General features: G+C 39.8%; 1 protein-coding gene across 2 annotated transcripts; it reads left to right on the top strand.

Moving 5' to 3' along the window:
• Nucleotides 1-803: 803 nt before the first annotated feature.
• Nucleotides 804-10,219, top strand: LOC117296821 (glycoprotein 3-alpha-L-fucosyltransferase A-like). 2 transcript variants are annotated; one of them, XM_033779888.1, is made up of 3 exons: nt 804-889; nt 6,365-6,437; nt 8,283-10,219. In XM_033779888.1, the coding sequence occupies exons 2-3, from the start codon at nt 6,426-6,428 to the stop codon at nt 9,645-9,647; spliced, it is 1,377 nt and encodes a 458-aa protein (XP_033635779.1). In that variant the 5' UTR covers nt 804-889; nt 6,365-6,425; the 3' UTR covers nt 9,648-10,219. The 2 variants fall into 2 exon arrangements, with proteins under 2 accessions (XP_033635779.1, XP_033635780.1); XM_033779889.1 differs by lacking the exons at nt 804-889; nt 6,365-6,437 and adding an exon at nt 7,051-7,129.
• The last annotated feature ends 1,770 nt before the right edge of the window (nt 10,220-11,989 follow it).

Genomic DNA, 11,989 nt, shown 5'->3' with positions numbered 1-11,989 from the left:
CCGAGGCAAAAAAAGGCCACAGTGTAAAAAAAAATGTTTAGCGTCCCCGCCAGCTTCATTTTCAGGGGCTGCCTCCTCCTTTAGTTTTTCTTTGAAAAAAGAAGAAGATATTGTATAGTAATGACACAAATACATTTAACGATCTCAGATGATAGACTTCGAAAATAGCCGAGCTCATTATTGACTTTGTCGGGCGGTCCGTTAAAAAAAAAAAGGGGGGGGGCAGAAAGCTTATCCATACAACAAACGTTTTTACCAAGATGATCAAATATTTTAACAAAACGCTGACGATGTCTGGTGCTGTCGCAGTCACGGCCCAGTGCACTTAGACTCTATATCCGTTATGGAGGAAGGAATTTCAGTCACGGATGCCTATACTCTTTGCAAGCTCCTCCGTGCTATGTCCGCTTCCCCATAATGACCCACCCATGGCAGCATTACGTAACAGGTACTATTGTGTCGCAACATAGAGTCAAGTGTCGTATTATGCACATTCAGGAGAGGATGGGAGCACCACTTTAGTCTTGGACTCTTACTTTCAATTTGGTTTTTATTTCAATATAATTGTCAGTCGCTGTGCTGTTTGTTGGCAGTAGTGAATCATTCAAAAGAAGGCACGCAAAGAAAACCACGCGCGTGGTTTTCAACCGATGATGGAGCTAAAGAGAAGTTATCATCAGCGGTTGCAATGACAAGCAATTAATAAGAACTTCATTAAGAAACACACGTCTTGTGTAGTACGATTGATCCAGTATCCGGACAACAGTCTGCGTTTTGCAGCCCTACTTTGATTCGTTTATAAGTAGGCCTACTACTTCACAATTACCACGGATACAAACGGAATGATCCCAACTTCACTACACGAGTCGCAAGCTGACCAAAGAAACAGGTAAGATCATGACACACGAGAAGTGTTGAATTATTCTTGCTGTAAACTAATAAATTAATAGTGTGTCAGGGGAAAAAGTTTCCGTATGGCGCCACCACTTTTTCTATTGATATGAAATAATATAGTATCTAATTTACCTCATTTAGATATCCTTTTTTGTATAAATGAGTGAAAAAGTGGTGGCGCCATCGTAAAGTTATCCACGAGCAATGGCGAACTGTTGGTAATAATAACATATTTTGGAAAACGGCGCCCTTTGATTAAAATGAAGGTTTTTTTAAGAAAGAAGTAATTTTCTCAATCAAATGTTAAAACACCCCTGGCCTCTGTTTCTACCTCCATGGTGTGAGGACGTTTCATATTAAAAGGCATCTGAAAGCACACAAATTAATTTTGTGCCAGGGTGTTTTTTGTTTCATTATTCTCTCGCTAATCTCGCAACTTCGATGACCAATTTGAGTCCAATGCATTATGTTGGGATATACACCAAGTGCATGGGGAATACGGGTCCTACTACTTGCCGTCAACTCGCCGTCAACTCACTTGCGCCGTCAACTCGCCGTCAACTCCTCCAATATACATTTAAAATCCACAAAAGAAGCATAGAACTGTAAAGTATCAGCTCAAAGAGCAATCGCGTAAGTTTTAGGTCATATTTCGGAATAAAAATTGATTTTTTTTCTCGTGAAAAAAAATTCTCGAAGCCAAAAAACTGTCGGCCGCCATCTTGCTTTTTCACAATGATTTAGTCTTGGCCCAAGATGTCAATGATTGGTACTTTTTTTTTATCAACACAAAGTCGTTTTTGTGAATGAATTTGTACCGAAAACCATGAGAAATATGTAGTTTAGCCCAGACTTACACTTCCGTACCCCCTTTTTTATAGATTTTTCATGTAAATTTAATGAGTTGACGGCACGAAAATGAGTTGACGGCGAGTTGACGGCAAGTCGGCGAGTTGACGGCAAGTAGTAGGACCGGGGAATACTAGTATTTTACATTACACCAAAGGTGTCCAGGGGTGGATTTCACAAAGGTAGTCCTAACTTAGGACTATTCCTAGGCAATGCTAAATAAGAGAAAGGGCCAGTCCTAAGTTAGGATGAGTTACTTGTCCTAACTTAGGACCAGTCCTATCTCTTAGCATTGCTTAGGACTAGTCCTAAGTTAGGATTACTTTTGTGAAATCGACCTCAGGAGTGGATTTCACAAAAAGTTAAGACTGGTTTTATCCCGAGTTAGGACATGTTACTCGTCCTAACTTGGGACCATCCATGCAATTTGCATATCTCCTAGGGCTAGTCCTAAGTAGTCCTAACTCTTTGTGTAATCGACCCCGGTGCCTTTTAACCTCCCGTTGCTTATTTTTTTGCCCGTCTCATGGATGTTTATGTTTAAAAAGCGGGGTTTGAACAATGCAGGTAACGCGAGGTGCAATTTTACTTAATATTGATGTCTTGGTTTTGTTCCGAAATTTGTTAAATTATTTTGTTTTACTTAAACTATTGGTATCAGCCCTATTGCTTCCGGAAGGTGTCACAGAAAAATGCAAATGCTTGGAGGTTTATGAATATTCATTCCTTTCCTTCAGAGATATTGCCTAAATTTATTCAAGTTCTTTTTAACTTTGTGTAAATATTCATGAAGGGCTTGGTGCCAGGACCCAATTGGCCATGGTTGTTTGGGGTCAATATTAATTATTCAGTATGCACACTTTTGACCCAGAGGGGATACCCCAACATGAGGAGCAGTGAACCTCAAGTTTAACCTTTCAGCTTATTTGCATAATCTTGGGGGTAAGTGTATCAAACAAAGGATCGGGGTGTCGGCTCATAAATTGTAGATAGAAGTGTGTGTGAAGTATATGAGAAAGGATATGAGTCTCCAGTGGTGAAGAGTACATGCCATTTTGTTCTGTTGCTCTGCTGTTCTGCTGCTATTTGTACAGATATAGGTACAAGCTGTTCCTTAAAACCCATAATATTAAGTGAACATTTTCTGCGAGCCAGATGATATTTTGCAGCCAGATTAAATTTATGCCAGCTGAGTGCGGAGGGTTTGATTTATCCACCCAATATTTAACTTTGGCAACAAGGGAGACAGGTTGGACGACCCGATCAACAACCATGGCCTTTATGGGAGTGTGAAGGGCGGGCGCAAGAAGGCGCACCCAAGTGTAACTTTCAGTTGTGTTATATGAACATCCCACCCCTGCATGGAGTGGAATTGTGACGACGTGAGTCAGATTTGTACGGCGAGGGGGAATGTACGGCTACCATCGTGAGAGAGGATTCGCTGGATGGGCAAGTTTCGAGTATACAGCAAAGAGTGAACTGTGAACAATAGTAATAATTCCCCTCGGCCAAGTAATTTATTGCGAGTAAAGTGGGCGTCCCAAGGTGTGGGGACAGACGACAAAAGGAAGTCAACGAGGAGACATTTTAGTTTTGGGAAGTGACAAACGAGATATTTTGAAGAACGGTGGTGGGGGATATTCATCCTCAGTTGGGAAGTTATTTAACGAACTTAAGTTTGTATTGAGAATACTGCTGTGGAAACAAGGTGTTTTTTTTTCTTCTCTTTAATTGTAGAGCCTAAGTGGGGCTTAAGATAATCGTGGGGTTTTACTCGAGCTCGAGGGAGATTTGGGGTTGTAGTTAGTGAATACGCAAGTGTGTATAGATTGATTGGTGCGGGAGTTGATTTGTTGTATAATAAAGTATAGTACAAATGCAAGAAATTGTCTTTCACGTATTATTTATTGTAGTTTGAATTCGGGAGGCGGATCGGTTACCCTTTGTTCTGACAGAAGGGATCTGGATATGGATATTATACTCCGATAAAAACGGATACTCGCATCGCATCAGAGTTTGTAGGCCCACATAATGTTAAACATTCCGTTTTTGGTTTGAGGAAAAGGGATACCGCTACATATAGGCCAAGTTAATAAATTCCTGTTGATCGTCTGGGTTTTTGACAAAAGAGGAGGATGTGGCCCTTTTGCTTTGTTTTTCTTCATCTTTCAAAGGTGGCCGCCAAGCCTTTTAATTCTAACTGGGCACAATTAATTCAGTTAAAGTCACCAGTTTGTTTATGTATTATAATTACAGGTTTAAAAACAAGATTGGTTATGAGAGACTGCCACAGGTTGACTAATGGAAGCTGTTGGAAATAGTCATTTTGTATATTTTGTGGTACACTAAGGTACAGGGGCCATGATTTGCTGTTGTAAATAGTGCTAAGGCAAGCTGCTTCTGTGTAATTGCTGGGGCAAGCGCTACTAGCTATCTGTGCAGCGCTACCGCTACTTTGTTATAAATAGTTGTAAAGTTTGGACAGGTGGACAAGTGCCACTTGTTGGGGTCGGTCCTGTGTTTCCTTGGGGCGTTGACTCTCAGGAATGTCTGGAGAACTTCACTGGTATACTTGAGTGTATAGATAGTTGTACATGTAGTTGTGTATATGAAGGGGAGAACGTTAATTGTACTGCAGAACCAGTTCTGAAGTGATTTGGGTGATGTGTGGGAAGTTGGGGCTATGCATTGAGAGTTCTGCTTGCGTTGCTACAGCATTATATGGTGAGGCACAGAGGAGGATTGAGCTCAACAAATCGTAAGTTACTTTTAATTATGTTTATGGAAGAAACCCAATGGATTGTAGTAGTGTGTTTAATTAGATATAAAGCTCTTTGTAAAAGCATTTTTGTTTAAAGGAATTCTTGATCCAAAAGCAGAGAATTGCAATTTTTAAAATTTTCCTTTGTTTTGATTGGAAAGCGTACCGATACTATCCCTTAACTGCAACTTTGTTCTTGTACCGTTTTGGTTCATTTTCAATTATTATAGATGGCCCTTATCCAACCGACTTTTAAAGTCCGAGAGTGAATGATTGTACGCCCATGATGACATGATAAATCACCCATGGGACTGTCACGCCAACATTACCGAGCTAAGGAGAGGCGAAACATTTTCATCACTAGAGTGGAGTTGGGACTCAACCGATGGCAGGTTTTTAACTTTATGAACAATGTTGAACTGGATAATCTAGAGCTGGAAACACCGAATGCCAAGATGAACAACAGTACACTTCTTACGACCATTGATGAACTGTGATATTGAAGACTCAGGAGAATTAACGAGCCTAAGGAGTGATGTGAACCCTTAGAGTAGACAATTTGTTGAATAATTGTTGGATAGAGAAGTTGCCAAGTACTGTGATATAATGGTTGAATTATTGAGAAGTTGCAAAGTATTGGAGATATATTGTTGAATTATTGAGAATTTGCAAAGTACCGGAGATATATTGTTGAAATTATTGAGAAGTTGGAATTTGAGATCGAGGTGATACAAGGCGTAGAAGCTTGAATAAACTATTGGTGAGTTAAGGTTACTTGAAGCCAGTAACTGTAACTCACAAGTTTAAGAGTCGGGTTGACTTAAAGCCATCGGACCCTTTCGGTACAGAAAAAAAACAAAAAGTTCACAGATTTACAAATAACTTACAGGGTTTACAGAAGGTAGTGGTGAAAGACTTCCCTTGAAATATTATTCCATGAATGCTTTACTTTTTGAGAAAACAGTAAAACAATATCAATTCTCGTTAAACACATGTCATGACACGGCGAAACGCGCGGATACACGGGTGGGTTTTCCCGTTTTTTTCTCCAGACTCCGATGACCGATTGAGCCTAAATTTTCACAGGTTTGTTATTTGATATAGAAGTTGTGATACACGAAGTGTGGGCGTCCAATGGCTTTAATTTGAGGTTTGGAATTAGTGAATTTTGGAAGTTGAATTTATTGTATTTTGAGGTGTGGCCACTGAAAAGAATTCAGATTGCAGAAGAGTTGTGTTGTAAATAAATTGTAACATTTTGTAAATCTAATCTTGATTGGCTTGAGTGCAAATTTATTTCTGCAGTGTTTTTAGTCTTCCTCGTTGCAACAACAACCCCAATGGGTTGGTTGTGACATTTGCCTGTCCAAACTTTACAACTATTTACAACAAAGTAGCGGTAGCGCTGCACAGTACCGGGGGGGGGGGGGGGGGGTAGCGCTTGCCCCAGCAATACACAGAAGCAGCTTGCCTTATAGCACTATTTACAACAGCAAATCATGGCCCTTTACTTTAGTGTACCACAAAATATACAAACTGACTATTTCCAACAGCTTCCATTAGTCAACCTGTGACACAGAAAGTTTGTCTTTTTGAAGAAAGAAAATGTAAAAAAGAAAAAGGATGCGGCCTCAAAAAAGGGATTGATGATGGAGGGGACGATAAATTGTTTTGTTTTGTTTTTTTGCTATTTTGGCCTACAATTCTTTACTCAAATCTTTATCTTTCTTCATTGAAAAGGCGATCAAAATAATCATATAATTCAACAATTTGTATGATATTCCTTTATTCTGTTCGTAAGTGAATGTTTCTGCTGATGCTAATATCATTTTTTTTCGTTGTGTGTTTTATTTTAAATAGATTATTTCGTGTTTGAAGTTATTGGGACTTTTGAGCTAGGCTGCTTTACAAAAAACAAACAATGGCCGGATGGGTAAGTGTATAATTAAGAATGGAAATTCACGCCATTGAAGAGGTTTCGTTGGCGCACGGTTATAGGCGAGCAATCACGAGGCTTGAACGTCAGAAAACTGGTGTTAGCATCTGTGAAGTTACCATTTTTCACGTCAGGTACGTACGTGCAGACGTTAATACGTGAGCATGAAATAAGCCATACGTGGTTCACGTTCACATCAGTAACGTTTAGCTGCACGTTTGCGATCGTGTTGTTTCTAGTCGACGTCACCATTTTGGTCTTATTTCATACTCAAAATGGCAAAATAAACAAACTGACTATTTCCAACAGCTTCCATTAGTCAACCTGTGACACAGAAAGTTTGTCTTTTTGAAGAAAGAAAATGTAAAAAAGAAAAAGGATGCGGCCTCAAAAAAGGGATTGATGATGGAGGGGACGATAAATTGTTTTGTTTTGTTTTTTTGCTATTTTGGCCTACAATTCTTTACTCAAATCTTTATCTTTCTTCATTGAAAAGGCGATCAAAATAATCATATAATTCAACAATTTGTATGATATTCCTTTATTCTGTTCGTAAGTGAATGTTTCTGCTGATGCTAATATCATTTTTTTTCGTTGTGTGTTTTATTTTAAATAGATTATTTCGTGTTTGAAGTTATTGGGACTTTTGAGCTAGGCTGCTTTACAAAAAACAAACAATGGCCGGATGGGTAAGTGTATAATTAAGAATGGAAATTCACGCCATTGAAGAGGTTTCGTTGGCGCACGGTTATAGGCGAGCAATCACGAGGCTTGAACGTCAGAAAACTGGTGTTAGCATCTGTGAAGTTACCATTTTTCACGTCAGGTACGTACGTGCAGACGTTAATACGTGAGCATGAAATAAGCCATACGTGGTTCACGTTCACATCAGTAACGTTTAGCTGCACGTTTGCGATCGTGTTGTTTCTAGTCGACGTCACCATTTTGGTCTTATTTCATACTCAAAATGGCAAAATAAACAAACTCACACATCACCAAGAGGAATCCAACCTCGATTGAGTGTAAGGACGTATAAAATATCTGTCTGTTGGTGATTTTTTTCTTCCTCTCTCAAAATTAAGAGGACATAGGTACAGATTTGACCAAGTTTTACTCTTTTTTTTTTACTTACGAATAGTCCCGCTGCTATTGTATTGAGCAAACTTTTACATCTTTATGCTAGAACCGTCAATGTGTAAAAAATACAAAAAACAAAAAACACACGTCAATGTGCGAAGAGTGATACAGCCACTGAAAATATAGTCAAGTGCGCTAACCGATACGCCAACAAAACCTATCTAATGCTATAGGGGTCATGGTTGTTTAATTGGACACTATTGGTAATTTCCTCAAAATAATTGTTGGCATAAAAACTTACTTGGTAGCGAACAGTATAAAACATTGTGTGAAACGGCTCCGTCTGGAGTCACGCAGTTCTTGAGGAAGAAGTAATTTCTCACTAACATAATTAAAGAATGGCTGAAGCTGAGAGGGAGGCCTTTTTATTATGCGCCTGAAAGCACACAAAGTAATGCAACGATGGTGTATTTTCTTCCACAATTCTCTTGCAAATTCGATGACAAATTCAGCCCAAATTTTCACAGGTTTGTTGTCTTATGCATTATGTTGGGATACATCATGTGAGAATACTGGTCTGTGACAATATTTTATACAAGTGGGATTTTCACTACGGAAGAAGTTGGCCTAATTGTTGCAATTCACACATGAGTTTTGTTTCTCTTCATTTTGTGTAGGCCTACCACTGCTCTTACCCTCAATTTATACACTAAAATGTTGACTCGCCTGTAATTTCTCTAAATACCCTTTCAATCCATTTTGTAGAAAGAAGCATTCTTGTTCATCGTTGTTGTCGCCATTTCAGTACAAGGGTATTACATATGGAGCATCTTCCCAAAATTAAGACGCGGGATCTACTTTCACGACAAACGGGATGTATCAAAAACTCGAATCATGGCGAACAACATTAGCACTAACGTTATAGGGCATACCAACCTTAACCACACTGACAAAGGCATGCCAGTTGTTCTTCACGGCAGCAGGGTGTTTAGTGCAGACAAGTTTAGAACGAATAAAGTCGAAACTTTACCGTCCAAAGCGTCACGAGAGGGCCAGTGTCATTACAAGGTGCAGATTTACGACAAGAAAGGGAATGCTAGAAAAGCGCCTGTTCTCCAGAATATAGTTCAACAGTTATCGGGTGATCCAGTCAAGAGTAGCTACGTGATGGAGTGCGACAACAAATGCAAAATGGAGTTAACTATTGCCGATGACTCCAACAAATTTACCGGTATGGACGCAGTTGTCTTTCACTTCGTCAAGTCGCTCATCCCGAGGCCCCAGCCACCGGTAAGCATGAACCCCAACCAAACATGGGTCTATTTCTCATGGGAGTCGCCGCGTTCAAATGCCGGCGAGGCTGTCGGCACGGCACGGCTCCCCGTCCAGGCAACTTGGACGTACCATCGGGGCTCTGAGATCGTCACACCGTATGGGTCATACAGACGAGGAGTGCCCATGGCTAACCAGACGAAATCACCTGAAGAATGGGTTAAAGGGAAGAAGAGATTGGTCGCGTGGATGGCTAGCAACTGTGCAGGCACTTTCTGGCCAAGGACCGCCTTCGTGAAAGAGCTTCAAAAATATATTCCGGTGGACACATACGGAGCGTGTGGTACACTGAAATGCAAACCAAGCTGGTCAACAAAATGTACGGTGGATTTGATGCGCCAATACAAATTCTACTTGTCATTGGAAAATGCCGAATGTGGCGATTACATCACCGAGAAATTTTGGAATAAACCATTAATGCAGGGGGTAGTTCCAATCGTCTATGGTCCTCCGCGAAAAGTATATGAAGATTTAGCCCCTCCGAACTCCTTCATTTACATTGGTGACTATAAAAATATGCAGGAATTAGCGGATCACTTGAAACTGTTGGATTTGAATCCTAAACTTTATGCTAAATATTTAGAATGGCAGTATCAGGGTAGTATAGAAGTCCCAAAGAAAATGCACGAGTCCTATAAACCAAGTTTTTTCTGTAACTTGATACCAGTCATAGAGAAAGTGAGACGAGGTGAATTAAAAAGAGTGCCAGTCAGAAATAGTGCATTTGCCCAGGCTTGTAGGAAACCAGATAAGACTAAAGTGTCCGCGTTCGGCTTGGGAAAATGGAATCCATGGTAAGGTTGTCTTCGTCGACACAAACAACAGGTATTGATGACCGAAAACATATTTTCGTTAATTAATCGTTCAGTTCGCAGCAAAAACAGCTGAAACTTTTTAAGTTAGGTTCACGTATACATGTAAAACAAAAAATAATAATAATAAATTAAAAACACTATTTTTTAAAGTTTTTTTTTTTTTTTTTTTTGGGGGGGGTTGTTTTTTCTCAAATATATCACTATAACGTCTGGAAAGGTTGTTAGCTTTAAAAATAAGTATGAAATTAACAATGTAGTTGAGGTATTCTCGTTTTCCCAATGGACTGCACGCTGCAGTACGCCATGTCACTCGTGTGTTATCTGCATCTGCATGACAGGGTGTGGCATCGCGGGGTAAAACACTATCGGAAAAGTCACTTGTATCTTGTCTTCCGGTCCAAACCGGAAGTTGAAGGCAACAAAGTAGCTTAAATAATACAAGTAAAACCGCCTTTAGCTCGATAAGACTCTAAGCACGGCAAAGGTCGTTGGTTTGAATCCCACCGAGTGACACGCTTGTTTGGGTTTTTATTATGCGTATGGAGTAGGCCCCTATACATGGCTTAAAACACATCAGTGAAATGAACACCCCCCCCCCTCAAAAAAACCGAAAAAAAAAAAGAAAAAAAAAATTGTTATTCAAAATAATGTGATAACATAGCCTATAGAGCAGAAACTCCTGTAATATAACACTATTATCTAGGCCTAAGACCTTTCTCAACATAAAATGGAAAACATTTTGTGAAAAGACCTGGTTATTCTGAAACTAAACTGGATTATTTTTAGCATTTTTGTTTCAAAAACAAAACAAGTGTATTGTTGAAAAGAAATAAATGAAAGCAAGATTTTGTTTTGTATTGTTCAAAGTAAGAACGTATCAAATTTTTGTTTTCATTTTCAAAAATATTAGTAAATGAATTTGAATGTGCCTGAATGTTAGTTTGGAAAGGGTGATGGTGATAGCTCAATCGAGGTTTCGCCAGCTCAAAGCCGAGCATGTTTTGTGGTTTTTACAGAACTAGTGATTTCATTGGATACAACAGAGGGCTTGATTACTGCGGCGCAAGACCAGTCTCTAAGGACAAATGTAATGAAGGCAAGGATAGAGAAAGCAAACGTCTCTCCTATGTGTAGAATGTGCAATAAAGCAGAGGAGACTGTATTTCATATTGTTAGCGAATGCAGTAAGATGGCCCAGACGGAGTACAAAGGAAGACATGACAAGCTGGCCAAGGTGATTCACTGGGATCTGTGTAAGAAGTATGGTGTCAAAGTGCTTGCGAAATGGTACGACCATGTTCCGGAGAAAGTTGTAGAGAACGACCAGGTCAAGATCCTATGGGACTTTAACATTCAGACCGATCATGTTATACAACATAGGCGTCCGGATGTTGTGCTATTAGATAAGACGAAAAAGATGTGTCATCTCATTGACATAGCTGTGCCAGGTGATATAAGGGTAGCTTCAAAGGAGATGGAAAAGATCGAGAAGTACCAGGACCTGGCCAGGGAACTTCGTAAGATTTGGCAGGTAAAGGTAAAAGTAGTCCCCGTGGTGGTTGGAGCACTTGGCACCATTCCCAAAGCACTGGGGAAACATCTAGATGAAATAGGGACAAATGTGAGGGTAGATCTGTTACAGAAGGCAGCGCTTTTGGGAACAGCGAGGATCCTGAGAAAGACCCTTGAGATCTAAGGCTACGGGACGTAGCCCGGCTCGAGGAGTTACCGGCACAAAGGAAAATGAGATCTTTCTTTTGCATGCTGTGATAAAATGAAATAATAATAATAATAAGACTTGTTATGCGCACATATCCACCTTGCTGGGTGTTCAAGGCGCAGTAAAACCAAAAACAAAACAAAAACAAAACACAACACAACAAAATTAGTCATTGAAAACCTGTGACATAAGATAAGTTTTGAGAAGAGACTTGAATTTTGCGGTACAAACACAAGATCGAAGATTAAGTGGTAGAGAGTTCCAGATGCGTGGCGCGGCTGAAGAAAAAGACCTGTCACCCCATGAGTGTCGAGACTTGGGTTCAATGAGGAGAAGCATGGAACTTTATCGAAGATTCCTTGATGGAGTGTAAACTTGAAGCAGTTCAGAAATATAGTGGGGAGCTTTGCCATTTAGAGCTTTGTGGACAATGAGCATCAGCTTGAAGATAGTAATATTACTCAAAATAATTATCAGCATAAAACCACACTTGGTAACGAATAATGGGGAGAGGTTGATAGTATAAAACATTGCGAGAAACGGCTCTCTCTGAAGTGACGTAGTTTTCGAGAAAGAAGTAATTTTCCACGAATTTGATTTCGAGA

Source organism: Asterias rubens, chromosome 11 (genome assembly GCF_902459465.1).
Source record: "Asterias rubens chromosome 11, eAstRub1.3, whole genome shotgun sequence".
NCBI classification, from domain to species: domain Eukaryota; kingdom Metazoa; phylum Echinodermata; class Asteroidea; order Forcipulatida; family Asteriidae; genus Asterias; species Asterias rubens.
This window is presented reverse-complemented; position numbering and strand designations above follow the sequence as displayed.